The 22,916-nt window shown below is 44.5% G+C and overlaps 1 protein-coding gene across 3 annotated transcripts in view; it reads right to left on the bottom strand.

The window, feature by feature from the left end:
• Positions 1 to 21,478, bottom strand: part of SV2B (synaptic vesicle glycoprotein 2B) — a 65,309-nt gene extending 43,831 nt beyond the window's left edge. For 2 of the 3 annotated variants that reach the window (XM_040642756.1, XM_040642755.1), the window contains exon 1: positions 21,013 to 21,463. In XM_040642756.1, the coding sequence (XP_040498690.1) occupies positions 21,013 to 21,463 (451 nt within the window). Of the gene's footprint in view, positions 1 to 21,012 lie in introns of all 3 variants that reach the window. The other variant, XM_008687651.2, reaches the window with a different exon arrangement.
• Positions 21,479 to 22,916: the final 1,438 nt, after the last annotated feature.

Genomic DNA, 22,916 nt, shown 5'->3' on the forward strand with positions numbered 1-22,916 from the left:
CCAACCGAGCCACCCAAGCTCCCCTAAGATTCTGAAATTTTTTTTAAGATTTTATTTATTTATTTGAGAGACAAGGAGCTCAAGCGAGAGAGAGCATGAGCCAGGGAGAGGGGCAGAGGGAGAGGGAGAAGCAGACTCCCCACTGAGCAGGGAGCCTTAGGTGGTACTGGATCCCAAGACCCCGGGATCATGACTTGAGCCAAAGGCAGACGCATAACGACTGAGCCACCCAGGCGCCCCCGCCCCAAGATTCTGCCTTTCTAACAAGACTAGCGTTGCTGATCCCTCGACCTCACTCTGAGCAGTGGGAGGCCAGAGCACACCCACCCTCCCGGAAACACAGCGATGGGAAGTGATGAGAATCCCGGCCTCAGCACCCCAATATCGCCTTCGCTGGTTGTGAGATTGCGGAGGAAATTCTTGCGCGCTCTAAGGGCCTTACCACCACATGTGTAAACTGATTACTAGATAATTTCCAGGCTGCCTTCCTATTCATTTGTCTCTTAAAAATATACATCATGAACGATGAAGTTGTGTAGATTTCCAGGAAGCACCTGTTCAGATTTAAAAAATAAACCCAGACACACATGTTCAATTAAACTATCGTAAATGCCACACGAGACGTCTATGGGCCATACGTGGCCAGTGGCCAAAAGCAGCTCCTAGACCACCAACGTGCAATCTCAACCAAGAACATTCTGTCGGTTATTAAACTACCGTCACTCAGCCCCGAAGCCACCCGTTCGCCCCGATTTTGTCCACCAACACCTGCGCATTGCGGGCCAGGCACTGCTAGGCCCTGCCAATAGAGGGCGCTAGAGAGCTAGAGGCTGAAAGGCTGGCGCAAGAAGGAGGGACCTGTGCTCTTTGTTCCTAAGAATTCCACCCCAGCCTGGTTCCCCAGGCAGCAGCAGTGCCGTGCCGTGCCACAGGGGAGCAGCCGGATCCAATTAGCAGAAGCAGCCACATCCTGCCCTCCCCTCCGCTCCCGCACCAACACCAGCCAGCGAGGGTCCCCTCTCTAGAGATCTGAGTTACAGCTCTGTGAGCTCCCTTCTCTGAGCTTTTGAGGTGTACTAATTCCATTCTCTTCCCTTGATTCCCCCAGTCCCAGGCTGGCAGTTGCCTTCACTATCTCAATATACTTTATAAACACATTTCACTCACCCCGCTCATAATTTTTTATATTACATTCTCTCTGTTCCAATAACTGGTATGAGTTGTGTCTCCCGACTATGCCCTGACCGAGGCAGACACATCAGCAAAGCGATGCAGAATAGAGATTCAATATTGAATTTGACTCCTTCGCTTTCCTAGCTGAGGATGCTGAGCCCCAGATCAGGTCAGAGACTCTCCTAGAAGTTCCCTGCTGGCTCAGGCCCTGCTGGCACTGTGCTTCTGGTCTCCTGGCTCTGAGCCTGGTGCTTTTGAGACTCACTATCCAAGGCAGAGGAAGAACTAAAAGAATAAGAAGAGCTTTTCCAAATGCCGTTGCAGGGGATCAGAAAATGCTGCCCCCAAAACGTGCCGCCTTGGTCTAAGGATTATTTTGAGCTGGAGACGGTGGAGAAACAGCAGACTCCAAGAGAGAGCGCTCTGCCCTCCTGCACATTTGCCTAAGAGCAGGCTTAGGCTTTTAATCACCAAGGGCACTGACCAGGCCAGAGACTGCACCGAGGGGGATCAACAGAACAATCCTTCCTAAAACAACCTTGTCTTCTGTAAGTTTGCCCCACTTGCCACCCAGGGAAGCCTATAACCCTTTTCCTTTGTCTTGTTCCTTCTCTACAAAGGTATTGCTCTTTGTGAAGTTACTATCTAAGACCCAAGTCCTCACCAGCCCTTTGAATGACTCCCGGAGTCTGTGCATTGCACGTGCTAATAAACTGTTTTTCTCTTGCTAATCTGTCTTTTGTCAGTTTAATTCACAGGCCTGCAGCCTGGGAGGGCTGAGGGAAGTTTTTCCTCCATTGCTCTCGTTGGCAGGCTCTGACAAGGAAGAACGGAGGCAAGAAGGGCCAATCCACAGAGAAGAGAAATATAAAATTAACAATGCCTCTGAAATGGCCGTGCTATTAAACTCCTTTGAAATCTGTCTTTAGCAGAGGAAATTAAGACAATAAATTTGGGAAATTGAAATGCAATGGAGTTATCAAAAATTACTTTAGCACAAAGCAGATAAAGCTGGAAACTATCATCCTTCAGTTCCACCCCACAAGCTCAGCGGCATATTAAGGAAATGCCCCCAAATACATGAGCTTTGTAAGGAAATTAAAAACTAAAACTTCTACTTGCAGGGTAGAGGGGATGGGGGTGAAAGGAGGTGGATGTGGGAGGGTGAGAAAGACTTTTAATCAGTGATAACACCACAGAGGAAATGAAATATGGCTCCGTGGAAGAAGGAGGAGCCCACACCGAGGACGAGGTCAATCTTGAAAGCAAGCTCCTCGTCCTGGCTCCGTGAGTTACACACAACATGACCACAGGTGACCCATTCAGCTTCTCGGTTCATTGCTCCTTCTTTGTGAAAGTCAGATGACGGTGCTTGTCTTGTGGAGTTGTTAGGAGGACAAGGCACAGCGAATCAAAAGTACCTAGCAGGATTTACAAAAGTAAATACACAATTAATAAAAGTTGCTACAGTGGTTATGAGCAGGGCAGCGGAGAACTGGCTGTGACCTAAGAAAGCCACAGGATTAGAAAAATGAAAATAAGCTGGTGGTATTTCAAAATCAAACCAACCATTTATTAAAAGAACTGGAGGCAAGAGGACAGAGACTAGCAGAAGAACCGTATTTACAGTAGCACGCCCTTTAAATGCACCTGCCTCTCTCCGAACCTGAAGCAGGAGCCAGGTTCCAATAAAAAGCTTTTTTTAACTAAAATGTTTTTCAAGTTTCCTCTAATAAGACTTTGCTGGGAATTGTATTTTCTTTTTGCTAACTCATACTGGCGCTGCAAGGTTGATTTCTTCTCCTTTGAGAGGCATCCCTGATGTTCCAAATTAGAACTCAACAAACGTTTTCTGTTAAAGGACCAGAGAAAACATAGTTCACTTGTCAATAGTTTACTTTGCAGGTGTCCTATGGTCTCTGTGACATCTTCTTCTTCTTCTTTTTTTTTTAAACAATCCTTTAAAAAATGTGCAAACAAAAACAGGCCATAGTTTCCAGAACCTCTGTTCCGAAGGACATTTGTCCTCCCTGCTGGTACTTCAGCAGCACGCTGTTTCTTCCTTCCTATCACGTATGTCTATTTGCTATTACACACTTATTTCTTCATCATCGGTCCAGTGGCTCAGACCGCAGACTCCTGGAGGAAGGGACTGTGTTGGTTTTGTTCGAGTGAAATTCTCTCTGTGTCTCTAGCATCCAGCTCGGACGCTAGCGCATGCTAAGCACTCCATTAAAATCCATTCGAGAAATAAATAAAATAATTCTTAATCACTACAGAAAAATCTGGAAAATAAAAAAAAAAAGTAGAAAAGCGAAAGCAAAAACTGTCCACCCCAAGCTGTCACCATGGCCTGTTTTCGTCTTTGTATTTCTACTTGGCCACATACAACGACATACTCTATTTACGTGGTTGAGACCATTCTGTCTTGGAAGTTTCACGACCTATTTTCCGTTTGATAAATAACTCCACAAAGAACATCTTTGTGCATATGTCCTTGTCTGCCTTGCTGGTCATTTGCTCAAAATTGATTCCAAGAATGAAATCATGAGGTCAAAAGAGCAGGGCTCAATGAGTTTGAGGCTCTTGAGACTCCATGCCAAATTTCCTTCCAGAGAGCTCACACATATCACAAATCTCTCGCGATCCCTAGAGATGCTTTTCGTGAAAACAGAATATACCCTCAGAGCATCCAAGGCAGCAGGATGAAGTACACAATTAACCAAGGACAAAGAAGCCATTTCTAACTTTTTTTTTTTTTGGCTTGAACACGTGGAAATTAAATGCATTAATTATCTTGGGAGGATTCTAAGCTCCCTTTCCTCGCAACCACTCATTTACTGGACTGTGCTTTTCAGGGACCGAAATCACCACCTCCCAAATGAACTGTCTCCATTCCATTTCTTTATTTTTCAACCAAAAATACCTTCTTAAAGGGTAATATTTTCTTGGACTAGGGCCTGGAGGGTTAATGTGATAAAGATTTACCATATACGGGAATCCCCTAGTGAAGACTCACTGCGGTACTAAGTCATGGAACAACAGGAGACCATCTATCAGCACGCTCCATGAGGTCCGATGCATTAGGTTAAGTCAGCCAAGCACTGTGCGTATATGACATGTGGATGCTTGGAAACTTCTGGGATGAATAAACACCTTCTTTTGGATCCAGGTACTTGGCACAGAAAAGGTTTGGCTTTAACAACTTCTCAAGTGAAAACCAATCTGGCAATCACGATGTTGGACTTTTCTAGTACTTTATGCGTCCAATAAGTTCGAGTGAATGAATCTTTGGAAGTAGGTTAACTTTCCTAATCTATTGAAAGTCGGAAGTCTTCCCAAATCTCACATAACATATTTATTTAGAAACAAACAGGCAGAGGAGAAAGGAAAAGACAAAGGAACTAGTATCTGTTTAGGTCCTAAGTATTTATAGTAGGTGACACAGGTAATAATTTTAATTTGCCATTCCAACAGTGTGAGGGAAGTATTACTATCTTGATTTAACAGATGAAGAAATTGAGATCAAGAGTTTTCCTCTCTGACCACAATTATTAAAATATCTACGTTTTCTGATAGCTGATGGAAGAAATCCAGGCTTAACGTTGAGTGACTCATCAATGACCCAGGTTACGGAGTAACTAACTGCCAAGAGAAGATATACCCGGACTATTCAGGGATACCTGGGTTGGATAAGGCATTTGTCACTCTGGCCAAGGACACATCACACTCAATCACATCTGGCCCTTCAGCTCAGGAGAAGCCACAGCCCTATGGAAGAGTAGAATTACCCCTTCTGGAAGTTCTAGGTTCTGCATGTGATCAACAGGTCCAAAGATGGAAGTCTGCAGACAGACTGGGGAGTCTGAGGGACAGAAGCCCCTTGCTTCAGCAAAAGGATACTTAGATTGTCTTTGCATAAATCTGCTCTGTTTGGGAGACGAGGGAGAGAAACACCCAAGAAGTCACACGAACAAATTCTACCTTTAACGCTTCTGCACGTGTAATGGCTGATGGTTATCGAAACAGCCCAACCCTCTACCACGGTGCAAGAGATACAGCTCGAGAGAATCTTGAAATTGCCTTGTTCATATACTACCACACTAGAGATCTCTTAGAAAAGCAAAGCTTCCCTTCAGGTACCTTCCACAGCACGTGAGAGGTGGTGAGGCAGGTGACAGAGGGTGTCACCTGGGCTAAAGCCAGGGGAGGTATGACATCTCTGATAGCTGTCATGGTACTGTAGGTATCTCCAATGGGATCGTGACCCAGTGAGACTCAACGATCCCTCGGCCATTCCATTAAAGACCAAGTTGGGGCTGTCACTGCAGTCATTTCTAGAGGGTGGACCAGCACAGGGGAATCACAATAAAGCCAGTTATGGAGAACAGCTGAGAGCCAGACGCTGAGAAAGGAGTGGATGATAAAAGATCAGGAGAGGAAACCCAAGTCTTTGCAAGGAAATTTGCTAAGCCCCATTCTCTACATGTCAGTGAACCCAGAATAGGGACATAAACATAAATAAGTCCTAGCGCTCTGCTTTCAAAAAAACCTCACAATCTAGCAGAAATAAAGAGGTAGGGAATGGGGAAGTGGTGGATCAGGGCAAGGGCCAGAGAAGGGAAGCAGCAAGAACTCTGGCAAGCTGATATGTGGAAAGAGGGTGGTGGGTGAGCTTGGCTGTCTTAGAAGGGGCAGATGGCTAGAGGGGCGGGGCTGAGCGTCACATCAAGGGATCAGAAAGCGATGCAGCTGGTTATTGGCCAAAGTCAACCCACGATCTCCAGAACTTTGTTGCCTTTTTGGTCCAATCACTCTGCACCGAAGTGAGCCGCTTTGTCTTCAAAGGACATTATCTTCTCTGTGAGGATAGAGTTGATTTGCGGCTGGCCTGGAAAAGATCTATCTTCATCTCTGGAGACACCTGGATATCTGGGTCTGACTTTTGGGCAAGATAGGGGCAATGGTATTTGTGACAAGCTCTTTTAAGTCTGAAACTCCCCTGGCAACCCCTGGGACCTGTTTGTTTACTGATGGTTTTCAGTGGTATAACTGGTTGGCCAGCCCAGCTTGATCGCAAGACCAAAGGGACGAGACAGCCCCTGGGGGAACTTCAGCCTTGAGTTCTCATAGAGTGAAGATTTCTTGCACAGATCTTAGTGGTTCAATCTGGAGATGGGTCCGTATGGGAATAAGGAGGACCCTGGAGAGAGTGCCTGAATGTCTCTTGAATTCCCAGTGCTTGCTTATATGACCTTCCCATGCCCCCCTGCGTCCTTTGCCTTTAAATAGAAGCCTTATGTGACTATATTCAGTGCAGACTTGCGAATCCCTTCAAATATCTGAAATGATGTAATCTTTTCACCACCTGGCCCAAGGGTTACAAAATCAGATGCTTCCAGGGGCCAGGCCGGGAAATGAGTGAAGCTGGCCAGGCACACCTAGTAAGGAAAATACGGCCATCTAAAGGGAGCAGCCATACGCAACGTTGGCCAACTGCTATGTTATGGAATATAGATGCTGTTTCTAGAATTTCAAAAAGCATCAGAAATCTGGATTTCTAAATAAAATTCTTTGCTTTTTAGAACACTTTACCAGCAAAGCAATTCTTTTCCTCCACTGTTTGAGAAGCCTATGGGACAGAGAGCAGTCCAGGTTTTAGTAGAATGTTAGGAATGTGAATATTCATATTTTCATTAAGATAAAATGTTTCTCATGGTTGAGATCTCTTCATTTTTCTATTCCTATGACAACTTGTCTTATTAGGTATCAATTACTCCCAGGTGGTGATTTTCTATGCTCTTTCTCATCTCAGTCTTCACACTGTTTTTTGTTGCACTTAGTATGCTCTTTATTGATATCTTTGCATGGGTGGCCCCTTCTCATACTCCAGCCCCAGGCTCTCAGAGGCCTTCTCTGATCACCCATTCACAGCGATTCTCCTTCCAAAGGTGGAATCAGACAAGCCAGTGAGAAGGCCATGACCTACATTCCAAGTGAGCGATGCTGACAGCATGGGCCGGGGTGGTAGGTAGCAGTGAGAGGGGTAAGAAGTGGCTGGATTCTGGATTTGTTTTAAAGGTAGAGCCAAGAGAATGGATGGTATTTAAAGCAGAGACGACCAGAGCCCCCAAAGAAAGGACAATAGAGAAGAGATCCCAGGACCAAGTACTGACATGCTCCAATGTTTAAGGGTCAGAAAGATGAAGAAAAGCCAGCAGCAGAGACTGGGAAGGACCAGCGGGGGCATGTGGGGGGCAGGCACCAGGAAAACTAGAAGGTGTCCTTGAGGCTGAACATCGGGAGGGGCTGGAGAACTACACAGAGTGAACTGGAGACAGAAGAAGGGGCCCTTAGGTATTAAAATATGCTCAGAGAAATTGCCCCCCTATGTCCATACTCAAGCTTAGGGGGTGGATCACAGTTAATTTAAGATGGCCATCTCCATCCAATTCCTCTTGTCAGTGATTTATTCAAGCAATAAGACATATGGGGACATTTGTCAGAGACTTCTGGGCAATAGTTTTGTGCCTGATAAAAGCAGAAAAAGCACTTTCTTGCCACCATCTCTTACCTTCTGCTTGGAAAGCCAGTATGGGAGGATGGACAGCTTAGAGCTACAGTGAGCATCTTGTGACCATGAGGAAAGGGAAGGAGAATGACAGAGACGCCAGGCCTTATGCCCTGACATCGGTGAACCCCTGACCCACCCCTGGAACCACGAATTTGGGAATTCTTGATAAGTAAATAATAAATATCTCTATGATTCAAAGCCATTGTTATCAGCAACTGAATGCGTCCGAGACACATACTGCCTCCCAGAAAAGAAATCATAGATAAAAGATCATCTGATTGATTTATATAGTCTTTCTCAAGAGCAAAAGGCAAGACAACTTGGTAGAGAGGAAAGAGCTCTATGCCGGGAGTCAGGGGCCCCAGGCCCCAGTCTCAGAGTATCTGACCTTGACCAACTCACTTCCTCTTGGGACTCAGTTCCCTCCAGTTAGAAATGAAGGGCATGCTAGGAGTTCTCATTCATCCTTTTCGATTCTAATATTAGTTGATTCTATAATGTTATAATTAATGGCTTATGCCTTATAATTTGTCATCACATCTCTTTTCAAGGATACACTTCCCTTTCTGGGACCCAAGGGAGGTGAGGCAGAGGGGCCAAGGAAAGGATGAAACTTCTCTGGGACATTTCCTTCACGTCCCCAGCAGAGATTGATGCACGCCTCTGAGTCAGCAAAAATTCCAGCAGTGAAACAGAAAACGCTCACTCTGCACATTTGAGCAGCCCCAGCGAGCCCCCATGGAGCGGAAGGTGTTCGCGTTCAGTCCGTTCAGTGGACCCCATGGGGCATGTCAAAGGCGATTACAATCCCAGGATCCTTTATCTGACTCTCCCTCCCCTCTTCCCTGCCCTGATACTATTTGAGACTTTCTCTGGAAACTAAAACAATCCTTTGCAAAGTGAAAACCAGCTCATCTGGGCTTGTGCTGCCCGTGATTTATAAATAAAGAGGGATTTTTACACCCACTGGCCTACAAAGGACCATTTTAGCTGAGCAGTTGTGAGCTCCACATCTGACATGATTCTTTGCAGTTGGGGCCTGGGGGAGTTCTTTTCGCCTCTGTTGCTCAGGTCTCTACAGGGTGATAGATCATTCCTTGGGAGCCTTCCCGTGGCCTGATACAGGAGCACAGCATTGCTCTTCACTCTCTGGACAGCCTACTTGGGCTGACGGCCTATGCCTCAGGGACTGCTGTGCGTCCCCAGTAAAATCAGCACCTGCCTTTCTAGCGTAGCTGGTTGGAACATGGACTACATCCTGCTCTCACCTCCAGAGATGGGCTGTACCCCACTCCGACACTCCCATGGGGGCCCCATGCTTGCATCGTACCAGAGATGGGCTGTACCCCACTCCGACACTCCCATGGGGGCCCCATGCTTGCATCGTACCAGAGATGGGCTGTACCCCACTCCGACACTCCCATGGGGGCCCCATGCTTGCATCGTACCAGAGATGGGCTGTACCCCACTCCAACACTCCCATGCAGGCCCCATGCTTGCATCGTACCAGAGTGATGCACTTTACATAAAAGGTTATTTAAGGTCAACAGGCACCTAGAAACAACTTCCATGGATGGGACAGCAAGGGAAAGGAGAAGCAATAGACTTTGAAGTCAGACCTAATCACTGGTTTCATATCCTAGATGTATCACTAACTACTTTTGACAAGTTACTTCAACCTCTTGAAGCCTAACTTTTCCATCTGTAAAATGCTGAAAACAATGCTTTCCTTGCAGGTTGCCATAAGGGTGAGAAATGTCATATATAAAATGCCTAGTGCAGAATGGTTACAAGGGAAGAGCTTATCAGATTGTAGCCCTTGGAGGTGGAAGTGTAATTATTATAATTGGCTTTCAAATGAGAAGAAAGGTCACAGAGGTTGTACCAGGCACTGGGAAATAACTGACTTTTTAGCGTTGGTTCTCCTGTGGCTCTCTGTGAATATATCTGTGCAAGAGAAGAGCCACCCAGCCTCATCACTAGAAAGACGAGTGGCAGTGAGTGACAAACGGGACAGGAAAACTGAACTGCGGGCCAGCACGCATCACCTAAGATCTCCGACATCATTTCCCTCGTCATGTAAATGGGAGATTATTGCTCCGGCCACTTCATGGGGTCATTTAAAATTCAGAGTATCCGTGCACACCACTGAAGATCTGTAAAGCACTGTGCAAAAGGACACGTGATTTTCGGATGCAACCCCATGTTTTCATGCTGGTCAAGGCGCGTGCTAACATCGCAACTATCATCGCAAACATAAGAAGGAAGCCTTTGGAGGACAGTTCCTGCAGAGCACAATAAGCAAAAAGCCTCTCTGCAGCTCCCACTACCTCTGAGCGTCTGTAAAATACCTAGTTCTCTACCCTGGCTGCACCACAGTCACCAGGGAGCCGTTAGCAAATGCCTATGCCCACATCTCACCCGTAGAGATTCTGACCTCCTTATGCTAGAGCAGGGCCCGTTTCTTTGTAACAGCTCCTCAGGTGACCTAATGGGCAGCCAGGGCTGAGAATACTCATCAAGAGGTGGTTCGCCTCTGGAGCTGATTCCCTCACCCCCACCACACCCCTCCCCGGGGACACTTAGCAACATCTGTCTATATTTTTGGTTGTCCTAAGTGGGAGCTGGGTGCTTCGGGAAGCTGGTGGGGTAAAGGCCTGGGATCCTGCTAGTAAACTTGAATGCCCAAGACAGAGCCCCAGAGCAGAGAATTATCTAGCCCCCACATGGCAATCACATGTGCTGTTGAGAGGGGCCACCGAGAGGACTGGTTCGAAACAGTCAGTCGCTGGGGCGCCTGGGTGACTCAGTTGGGTAAGCGTCTGGCTTCGGCTCAGGTCATGATCCCAGGGTCCTGGGATGGAGCCCCGCATCATGGTCCCTGCTCAGCAGGGAGTCTGCTTTTACTTCTGACCCTCCCCCCCACCATGCTCTCTCTCTCACTCTCTCAAAAAATAAATAAATCTTAAAAAAAATAAAAGAAAAGGTCAGTCACTGACTGTACTGCACGAAATGGCTCAGCAATATTTCTGGTCCCTCCTGCTCCCTGCTCACCAGAACCTTGTCACTCCCCCATCAGGAGATGGGGTCTATTTTCCCTCCCTCTTGAAATGCAGAAGGTCTTTATGACGGCCTCAACAAATAGAATGCAGAAGAAGTGACATTGTCTACCTTCTCAGACTTTGTCACAAAAAACCAATATGGGTATCTATCTATCTATCTATCTATCTATCTATCTATCTATTATCTATCAATCTATCACATCTTTATCCATTCATCAATCAATGGACACTTAGGCTGCTTCCATAATTTGGCTATTGTAGATAATGCTGCTATATACATTGGGGTGTAGGCATCCCCTTGAATCGGTGGTATATACACACTGGAATATTACTCAGCCATAAAAAGAATGAAATCCTGCCATTTGCCACGACATGGATGGATCTAGAGAGTATTATGCTAAGCAAAATGAGTCAGAGAAAGACAAATACCATAAAATTTCACTTATATGTGGAATTTAAGAAACAAAACAAATGAGCAAAGGGGAAAAAAAAGAGGAGAGAGAGAGAGGCAAACCAAGAATCAGACTCTTAACTATAGAGCACACAGCGATGGTGACCAGAATGGAGGTGGGTGGGGGGATGGGGGAAATAGGTTATGAGGACGAAGAAGGGCACTTGTCGTGATGAGCACTGGGTGTTGTATGGAAGTGTTGAGTTGCTATATTATACACCTGAAACTAATATGACACCGTATGTTAACTAATGAGAATTTAAATAAAAACTTAAATATATGGCTTTTGCTTGTCTTTCTCTCTCAGGATAGGCACCTTGGCTACCCTGAGCCAACAAGCATGAAATCCAGCCATCTCGAAGCTGCCATGTTGTCATACAGAAGCCATATAACATAAACAGCCCCCAGCTGTTTGTGTCTTCCCCGCCTTGGCACCAGCCACGCGTGAGTGAGCCTTCAGATGATTCTAGCTCTACCTTCCCGTTGCCCCAGGAAATGCCAAGTAGAGCAGAGGCCAGATGTCTGCCCAGACTGCAGGTTCATTAGCCAAGGAAATGGTGCGAGGATTTTGGTTCTACAAGGAATGTTTGCTAGTTTGTTTGTTGATACGCAGCAATATAGAACCAGAATGAAGCCCATGAGGGTTCTGTGAAAGATCCATGCCAGATTCCCCTTGATTAGACAACTGACATCAAAAGCTTTATATACTTTTACAGGGATTGGGCTACTTATATATATTGAGCCCATGCCCAACCCTGCAACTTCCCCTCCATTTGTAATAAATACACAAGTTCACTTAAGAATTCCCCTCATTCATTCCCACTGTATTTTCCATGGTCTGGGAATTTTATTTTCAAATATGCGGATTAACAGCCTTATGAGCTTTTTTATTTGCTAAAGTTTTCCATGGTGGGGACAAATATAAATCTAAGGAGGTCAATATTAATAAATAACTACAACATTTTTATTTTGATGATTAGTTAAGTCCATAATTACCCAACACCTTTTATTTACAAGGTCTGGAGAAATGTGCACATAACTGTGGAGGGGGAAAAAAAATCCTTCAAGTCTTTGAAGATCTTATTGCCAAAGGAGATGTTCTGTAAGCAGAATAGACAGAACTTGCTGAGCTCTCCTTGCCCCGACCAAGGTTAAAACAAGTGAGAAGCCAAAACATCAGGTTTTGTGGATGGATCAGAGGCGCAGGAGGAACACTGACTAAGCGCCTACTGTATGCACATACTGAGCTGCACGGTTAGCCTGAGCTATTCCATTTCATTCTCCCAGCAACCCTGGGAGCTAAATACCATCCTCTGTTGCCTGCTCCCTTCTCTCTCTGTGTCTCTCTCTGTCTGTGTCTCTATCTCTGTCTCTCTCACCCCCCCCCCAGACAATGCTATGTACTCCATGTAGAACTGAAAACTACACATGCATAAGCTCCAAATATCTTTGAGTCAACCTAGATGAAAATCAGAGTAAAAGCCAGGATCCATAAATTTGCAGCAGCGGTTAATAATTTGAGGCTGTTGACACAAGGGCTTTGAGACAGAGGTAGGTGCTGTCCTTTGATGTAGGAGCGAGTGGAAAGGCACCGAAACCGAAACAGCTCCAGACAAGTGGGAAAGTGCCTCACTCAAAGCTAAACCCATACTAATCTGTATCCCACATCATGAAAGTGGGGGTTTTCTTTGCAAGAAGTTCTGCTTGTAAGAGTTGTTGGTTTTTGTTGTTGTTGTTGTTTTTTGTTTTCCAACCCCCCTTGGTTAATTGTGAAAAAAACCTCTTCATCTTGAGAACACGATGCTGGTTTTTTGGATGGGTGGTTGGCCGATGGGTTGGTTGGTTGTACAGAAAATTGTTTTTATTCATTGTATGTTGGTTACAACAATACTGGGTTTACTCATCAGCTTTGTCATAGTCAACCCTTTGCTATGAATGCACTGATCTTATAATAAATACAACCGGCCGTGGAAAAGTGTAAAAGAGAGGGGCTATTTTCTTTGCCTAGGTCCTCTGCTTCCTTGCTTGCATAAATTAAACAAGAAAAATGGTAGTTATAGCAGAAATACTTTAAAGCTCTCTATAAAAATCTCAATTTTCAAAACACTCACATGGTGTCTACTACTTCCTCTACATACCAGTCCAGGGACTGCGTATTTCTCCCCTGGACTATTCTAGCAACTGTCTGTCAGCTCTCCTACCTCTAGTCTCCCTGACAATCCATTCTTCATCAGTGTGGGGGTTTGCCAGTTGCTCAGTAGGTCTACCTCAATGACACACTCCAGAACTGGGGGAATAACCACAGGAGGGTTTGGGGACCCACTGGGCCCACTGTGAGAGGGACCTGAGCTAAATCTCCATTGATCACCTAACCTCCATGAGCCCCTACTCTGCCTGGTGAACCACAGAGATGTTTGGGACCCCTGGAATTAGAGCCAGTTCAGAGCCAATGTCCCATCATCCTCAAAAGTTCTGATTATGTCCTTTTCCCCAGTGCACAATTGGAAAGCCTGGGAGAAAGAATGTTTTCAGTAGTGTACCAGGACCCTTCCTCAAGGAGACTCAGCTGCTTCCTCATTCAGGGGTTCTGGGTCTGTAAACTGGCTCAAGTCTAGAAATGGACATGACACTGTTCTTATGATACAAGTTGGAGTTTTATTCACTTTACCTAGAATTTTTCTGCTTATACAGAACAAGTGAGAATTCAGTATGCTTCCTACCTTTTTTCACATCAGGAAACACCACGGTGTCCGTGAATCAGACTGTTCTGATTGCTTCTGACTCTGCCAAGCTCATTATACTCGCTAGTTGGACACAATGTTCCAAAGGATTCTGTACATGGTCATCTTGCCTCATCCAAGCATGATAGTTTGCGTATCTCTGTTGCTACATCACACCCTGGGTAATCAGCAGTCTCTTTACCAACGGAATAGACAATCGTGTCCATATCTAATCAGATTGGAGAGTTAATTCCAGATGCTCCAGAACCAATTCAGATTCTCATCCTCTAGAACCACTCCCAGTACCAAAACCACTGGGGCAGAGTGACCCTCTTAAAACACAGGTCCCAACTTGCCATCCCCTTCCTCAAAGGGGTTTAATAGCTCCTCATTAAACAGTTCCCCACTGCCTGTGGAATCAAGCCCATACTCCTAAATATGGCGGTTAGTGTGGACTCTGTTAAGGGAACACTTAGCTTTTATTCGAAAGAATCCCATCATCTAAAAAGTCTAAACAAAAACAACTTATATAAATAAAACATACATATATGTATATATAGATACAGATACAGATACAGATATATTCCTAGCAGTGGATTTCACCATCCTTAGTATTTTTTTTTACGGTGGTACCTAAGTACTTACTGAGCACATATTTTGTGCAGGACCCTGGGCCCAGAGTGGCCCCTCCTTTCAGGAACTGACACTCTGAATTCAGGGCTAAAGAAAAAGTACTTCATAAATCAAATGTTCTGCCCTGATGTCCACCTCGAATTCACACATAAAACAATTAAAGGATCATTTTCTATGACAGCAGAGTAGTAAGGGCATCTCTGAGCTGCCGCGGAAATTGAGCTCAAAATTTATTCTAATGCATCCAACCCGTGTGACATTGCTCTGTGTCTGCCCTATAGATCACACGGACACCAAGCCCCAGGGGTCCCTGGTTAGGTTCTAAATTACTGTCAGAAGAGTAGGACTCCCTGAGCTGTCCCACTGCAGATGGCAAGAAACACTGAGAGCCAGTAAAATACACGCCAAGCAACTAGACCCTTCCAGGAAATCAAAACCCTGAAGGCAAAACTGGAACTCATGCCTGAAAATGGGACTCTCTTTCTTTCGGTCANAGGTGGGAATCCACCAGCTTAAGGAGTACTTCTGCAATTATGGAGAAACTTTGGTGTCAGGGGACCCGAGGTGGACAGAGGAGGATGGCATTGGTTTGCCCTACGTGTCACCAATATTAAACGCAAGAGAACAAGGCACTGAGATGCCCACAAGTGGATGTTACTTGAAAACACCAAACACAATCCTGAACTAAACCTACCTTTAACATCATTTCTTTGAATGATTTTTTACATATAACTGGAAAATACATCAATGTGACCTGAGAGGGCATTAAAAAGAAATATGAATTCATTTGTCAACCACCTAAGATCGTGGAATCTCAGAGAAAGACTTCAGGGCAGCCCGATCTCAGGCTCCATCCCTTACGCGGCCTTTGTTTTCTTCATGTTTGGGCCAGAGCGATAATATCGGATGTGGCATTGCAAGTTCCCCTGTGCTGTTTTATATTTTATAACTCTTGTGTGAACTCCAGCTCTGCCTTCAGAATAAAACTCATTGATCTGTGTCAACTACACTTGCATTAAAAAAAAAAAAAAAAAGCAGAGCACTGGGTGTTACAAGCAACTAATGAATATTGAACACCACGCCAAAAACGAAGGACATACTCTATGTTGGCTAATTGAACTTAAATTAAAAAAAAAAAAAGCAGAATGTAAAACAGCAAAAAAATAAATTTAATTATGTACATGGTACAGTTAAGTATTGCATATCCGCCCCCTCCCCAATTTTAACTTTTTTTTAATGGACTTTCAATAAATAAAAGCATTTTGCTCTACCCTGCAGTGTGCAGACAGGCCTTGCTAGACCCATCTATCCTTGAAATGTTCTGAAAAGCACTCTGAAAGCAAGCAGTTACTGAAAGGACTGGACTTGCATTGATTTTCTTTGATATACTGTTTGTAAGGAAGTCGTGGCTTTGAAAACAAAGTAGTTTTATTCCATGAAAAATACTTTTTAGGCCAGAAAAGTAGTATGCAGAGTTTTCCTTCTTGTTTTCTAACAAACTACCAAGAAACCGTTCACATAATAATGTTAATAAGTTAGCACACGTATATAAAAGAATAAAACTCACTAAGTGCTAGGACTTGCCTGCTTCATGTGGCCACCGACCAGAGGGAATCCAGGCACATGATAATATTCAGTCATTTTAAAAATAATAACGAAGGAAGGTTTTCATTAACAAATGAATGCATTCTCCTTGTCTTGAAGGAGACCAACCACCTGACATTAAGCAGGGCAGGGCCTTCAATGCTAACAACATTTCACAGACTTTTTCTTCCCCAAGTGAGACAGTTCTAAATGAGTGACCCACCAAAATGCAACACTGGAAGGAGCTCAACTCTCATCTTTCTAAAAACTCAGGAGTCAAGAAGAGAATGAGAAGAGAAGCCACACGCTGGGAGAAAATGTTTGCAAAAGACACATCTTGATAAAGGACTGCTACCTGAAATATCAAAGAACTCTTAAAACTCAACAATAAGGAAATAACCTAATTTAAAAATGGGCCAATCACCTTAACAGACACAGAAGAAGATACATATTCGATAAATAAGCATATGAAAAGAGGTTCCACATGGTATGTCCTCAGGGAAAGGCAAGTTAAAACAGTAAGGAGGCACCCCTATAAGAATGGCCAAACCCCAGAACACCATGGATGCCAAGTGCTGGCCAGAATGTGGAGTAACAGGAGGTCTCATTCATTGTTGGTGGGAATGCAAAATGCTACAACCACTTTGGAAGACAGTTTGGCCATTTCTTACAAAATCAAACATATTCTTATCATACGATCCAGCAATCACTCTCTTTGGTATTTATCCAAAGGAGTTGAAAACCTATGTCCACACAAAAATCTGCATGCAGGTGTTTATAGCAGCCTTTATTCTAGTTGCCAAAACTTGGAACCAACCAAGATGTCCTTCGGTAGGTGAACGGATACATAAACAGCGGTCCATCCAGACAATGGGATTGTATTCAGCACTAAAAAGACATGAGCTATCAATCCATGAAAAGACGAAAGAAATTTAAATGCACATTACTAATTGAAAGAAACCAATGTGAAAAGGCTGCATACTGCATGATCCAACTACAGAGCTTTCTGGAAAGAGCACAATGGTACAGAAACAATTAAACAAAAAAACTGGTTTCCAGGGATCGGAGTTGGGGAAGGGCTGAATGGACAGAGTAGAGGATTTTTTTAGGGTAGTGAAACTACCTTGTACGATACTATAATAATAGATACATGTCATTATACATTCGTCCAAATGCATTGACCGTATAACACCAAGAGTGAGCCCTAAATTCAAAGTCAAGTACAAGTTTTGAGTGACAATGATGTGTCCACATACGTTAAACAATTATAACAAATGTATCACTCTGGGGGGGGGATATTGGTAATGGGGGGAGACTAGGCGTGTGTAAGGGCAGAGCCATGAGGGACGTCTCTGTACCTTCTTCTCAATTTGGCTGTGAACTTAAAACTGCTCTAAAAAAATTAAGTCTTAAACACACATAAGCATGCACACACACACACACACACACACACAAACACACACACAGGGATAGGAAATAGAGAAAGAACTGGGTTAACACAGAGGAGGGGGGCCTTGTCACCAGCCAACGTAGGGCAGCTTGACCTTAAAAGCCTGCAAAAAATAATTTGACCTGAAAAAAATGTGCAATGTCATCACCTGAGTAGATCTAGCCCTGAATTTGGGGGGCATCATTACCAAGCCATCAGTTTAGTAACAACTATATAAACAACAACAACAACAACAACAATAATAATAACTAAGATATCTTGAGCACCAGTTATGTGCAAGCACTGTTTTAGGCAAGTTAAATGCATAGAACTCATTAAATCCTCACAAAACCCTATAAAGTAAATCCCATTTGTCATCTCCATTTTGCAGACAAGGAAACCAAGGCACAGAGAAGCTAAGCCATTTCCCCCAAATCATCCTACAAAGAATTGGCAGAGCAAGGACTACAAACCCAGGCTGCCTGGCTCCAGGGCACATGCCGCTCCATTATGTCACTGTAACTATAATTTGTCGCAAATGCGGGGAAGGAGAATGTCAAGATACAAAATAGCAAGAACGAACAGTTGTTTAGGACTTACGCAGAGCTGGTTGCTTTACCAGCTTTATCTCATTTAGTCCTCACACACACACACACAAAATGTATTATTACCCTATTCCACATACGGGAAACTCAGAGAATTTATGACTTGCCCAGGGTCACTAACTGATGAATGACATAGCCAGTGGCCAAACCCTAGTGGCCGGACTCCAGCGCCCACGCCATCATTTCTCACACCATGCCACCTCTCTGTTGGAAGTAATCTATGGTCCTCTAAGCAGTCTACGGTGTGCTTGATGACGTGGAAAGAAGGCCTGCCCCACGCCATGACCTCTTTTCCAAAAACCATGTAGGAGAGAAAGGCAGGAGACTTTGAAATCAGACAAACCTGGGTTGAAATCCCAGCTCCAGCACTTTCTGCGTAACCTACGATATAGCTCTCTGAGCCTGTTTCCTGACATGTACAAATGAGGTGAAACTCCTCGAACCACCAGAGCGACCATGAAGGTCAGATGAAACAGCATGTGGAAATGCTGGCCCCTGGAGACCTTCCCACCATCTACCAGCCTGGATGCATCTCCTTGACCACACAGAGCGGCCCATAAGGACATAGGAAGTCCAGCTCTGCTCAGGTAGTCTGCCTGCCCTTCTTGGCAAACACCAAAAGCAAAATTGCACAACTATGAGCTCTCCAGAGTAGGACCACATTCCCTAGACTCCCAGCATTTGCCCTGGGAGCCACCAGGAGCTCCAGTCACACCGCAGCTCCGTTAATGAGGTTGCCAAGCACCGGGGTGGCAGAGAGACCAGGAGGGCGTGAAATTGTTCCTGACATTGCCAATTTGGCCTAACAGCGACCCAGGGTTTCAGTTGAGAATACCACAAAGCAAATTAATGCCTTGGTAATGTTTAGATCAACAGGGGACTGTATGGTTTGGTTTGGGGCTTGGAGTTTGTTTTGTTTTTTTGCCCTTACCAAAAAAAAAAAAAAAAAAAAAGGATTCAAACGTAAAAGCACATAGCAGAATTTTTTCAATAAAAATACAATTTTAAAAAGCAACTAAAATTCTAATGGTGTTTTAAAAACTTTGGGTGATAGCTTTGCTCCTTAAGTCATTCCTTCTGTTTCTACATACTCAGTCTCTTTCAGTTCCCAACTGGTCATATGTGACACAGTTAAATCATTTTAAATGGCCCCTTAGTTAAGCATAAATGGATTAAACAAATTTTAAAAGCTTCCAGGAACAACCCTGTATTGCAGGTGTTTTCTTTATTTTATATCCCAATCTTATTTAGAGTGGCTTTAAATCAGGGCTGGCAAACTACAGTCCATAGGCTAAATCCAGCCCTTTGTCTTTTTTCGTAAATGAAGTTTTATTGGAACACAGTTACACCCGTGTGTCTACGTATTGTCTATGCTGATTTGTGCTACCAAGGCACAGTTGAGTAGTGGTAACAACTATCTGGACCTGCAAAGCCTAAAATACTTACTATCTGGGTCTTTATAGAAAATGTTTGGCTTTTTATTTTTAAGGATTTATTTATTTTAGAGAGAGCACGAATGGGAGAGGCAGAGGGAGAGGGAGAGAGAATCTGAAGCAGACTCCACTATGAGCACAGAGCCTAAGGAGGGGTTCGATCTCACGACCCTGGGATCAAGACCCTGAGATCAGGACCTGAGCTGAAACCAAGAGTCAGATGCTTAACTGGCTGCACCACCCAGGGGCCCCTGCCAATGCTTGCATTAAAGCAAGTGCTAGGGAAGAGAGTACTACAAGGTATTTCATAGCACTTATCCCTAGAGTAATTAAGTAACTCTCTATGTCTGTTAATGCCTGTTTGTCCTGCTGTGTGTGAGTCCCTATGACTATCTGGTTCAATATTTTCTCCCCAAGGGCTGAGCACAGAGACTGGCACACAGTAAACACAGAATAAATATTTGTTGAATGAATGAACTAAGTTGCTACATAGGTTTTGAGTTCTTGCAGATTCTTAGGAACATGACTCACAGTAAGTTCTCAATAACTGTATGTTTGCTAAATAATCAATTGTATGGACTTTACATTTAGAGAATGGATTTGCTTCCAAGACATTTCATGACCAAGACAAATCCTTGTCTGTATTATGATGAATCTCTTCTACACCACACCATTGGTGCCCATCCTCTCTCTGACTTCACAAAATCCTCTTTGTCTCAGGCCCTGATATCTGAGGCTTGGCTCTCATGGTGCCAGTCTCATTACTGATTTGCAAGGCTGGTCCTCCATCCTGTGGACTCCATCTGTGCTTCACAGTGTGGTTCCCAGTGGCCTGCAGGGGATCTGGGGGTAAGCTCAGCCCAGCATGCATCCCCAAGGTACATGGGCAGGCAGCCCACTAACAGTTACATACAAGAGAAACTGGGAGCAGATGCCATCGGCTTCTAGAGGACACAGAGAGCGCTGAGAGAAAGAGGCCTTCTGGTCTACCACTCACAAAATGTATTTGTCATGTGGATGTGGAAGGTGGTTTAATATGAAGATGAGAGAGGTCTGACTCTCAAAAAGGCAATAAGATTTGGAAAAAGACTAAGAACTTGAGAGTCAGACAGACCTGAGTAGGGATCCAAGCTGTAATACTTACTAGCTGGGTAAACTTGAGCCAATTAATTTTCTCTGAGATACAAAAATGCCTTAAAGGCAAATGCAGGTAAAGTGAGAACATTGCAAGGGCATCGTGGTAGATTTAAGGTGCCCAATAGTGACAGGTACTATACAAATTTCACTGCTCTTTCCCCTTCATAATTTAATATCACAAAGAGAATGATCTTTGGAAATTTTTACTTACCAAGCATTCCTTTTTTGGAACTGGACAGACACATGTCCTTCTCTGCACTGGGCAGGACAAAACTCACCACGAACACCTCCACTCCATCAGCCATCAGAGCCAAACCCAAGACAAAAAAGAGGATCCACTGGAAACGCCCGTGGCCACACTCATCAATGATGGTCTCGTACTGGTGGGCCAACTGCTCCTCATCTTCCATCCTCTCGGCCATCAGGTCGGCCTGGCCCCGAAGGCCATCCGCCCTGGAGGGCGCCATCTTGGCCTGCTTGGCCTTGACGTCATCTGGGTGAGGGATGCCCTGGTACTCGCCCTCATAGATCTCATCCTCCTCGTCATGGCCTTCTGTAACATCACTCTGTGCGTCCTCCTCTGGGTTGGACTCGTTGCCACGGTAATAGCCATCATTGGGGGCATACCCCTCATAGTTGTCCTGATACTTGTAGTCATCCATTCCTTGGTTCCGGTACTGCCGAGTCGCCTCTCGAGCTATATCTCTTGCACCGTGGTAGAGGGTTGGGCTGTTTCGATAACCATCATCCATTATATGTGCAGAGGCGTTAAAGGCAGTATTTGTTCATGTGACTTCTTGAGCGATTCTCCCTCTCGTCTCCCAAACAGCAGATTTACGCAAAGACAATGCAAGTATCCTTTTGCATTCAATGTCTATTGGAAGTCTTTGGAAAGTTCCAAATTCTGGTCTGGTCTCCTTCAGTGACCCAGCAGTGTTTTGTGGGGAGATGTTGATTCGAAATGGGGCCAGCTGTTTTCCTTGACAAGGAGCCCACAGGACTTGGCAGCTTGCTAGCCGGCCTGATTTGTTCTGCTACTGAAGGTTATGCCCTGGGAGTACAGAAAAGGGAGAGGAGAGTGTTACAAAACACAGAAATTCTGAAAATACTCTCAGAATTAATCAAATATGTTTACAAATGCCAGCACTCTAGGCGTTGGGTGGAGGAAATCTATATTCGTATCAAATGAATATATATCTATATTCGTATCAAATGAATAAGGACCAAATCAGTAAGACAAAGGGGAAGGGGAGAAACAACAGTGGTCAGAGAGGCCTTTGGAGGTGCTGATTAACCTATAAAACGGGTCAATTCTTCCAAGAGAAGGGAACAGAAATTGGGCAAAATGTTCTCAATTCAAGACGATTTTGTGTTAGGGGATTTTCTGTTAGAATTTATCAAGCCTTTGGTAACAGGGCAGGTTTATTACAGCTCAGCTTCTGTTGGAAAAATGCCAGCTTTTCTAACTTTGTTATGAGATGGCTATACGATCTTATATCTAGGATGGTGTGGCAAATATCCAGGAACATTTCTCCAAAGACCCAGCTCACTTTGAGACTCAGCACTGTGGTTCAAGGGCCACTCTGACCTCGTACTTGGCTTAACTAGGCAGGAAGAGCTGCTGAAGGTCCAGAGCTGGAGAGCTTGATCCTGCCACATCAGGACTATGGGACCGTGCTCATATCTCTCTGAGGCTCTGTTTTCTCATCTGTAAAATGGGGATAACAATAGTAGCTAACTTGTAAAGTTGTTCATGAAATGCTTGGGACAGTACTAGACCTGTGTGGGAAATATTATTTTAGCCTTGATATTATTGTCACTCTTTTTTTTTTTTTTTTCTAGTCCCCATTGTAGAAACCAGGACCCGGTATTATCAGAGCCAAGGCCAGTCCCTGGGGCCACCTGCTGATTCTCATGCCCAGCGACTGGCACGCCCTGTCCCAATCCCATCCTTCGAATCGCAGTTCTCACAAGGTTTGGAGCCATCACTTCATGAAGCCTACTGTGTGCCAGAAACTGTGCTAAATGTGTCACGTCCCTTCTCCCTAATTGTCACAACAATCAAAACAAGAGGAAGAACGTATTTGTACTGTGGCTCAGCTGGAGTTAGGTCAA

This window comes from Ursus maritimus, unplaced genomic scaffold, assembly GCF_017311325.1.
Source record: "Ursus maritimus isolate PB19 unplaced genomic scaffold, ASM1731132v1 scaffold_27, whole genome shotgun sequence".
NCBI classification, from domain to species: domain Eukaryota; kingdom Metazoa; phylum Chordata; class Mammalia; order Carnivora; family Ursidae; genus Ursus; species Ursus maritimus.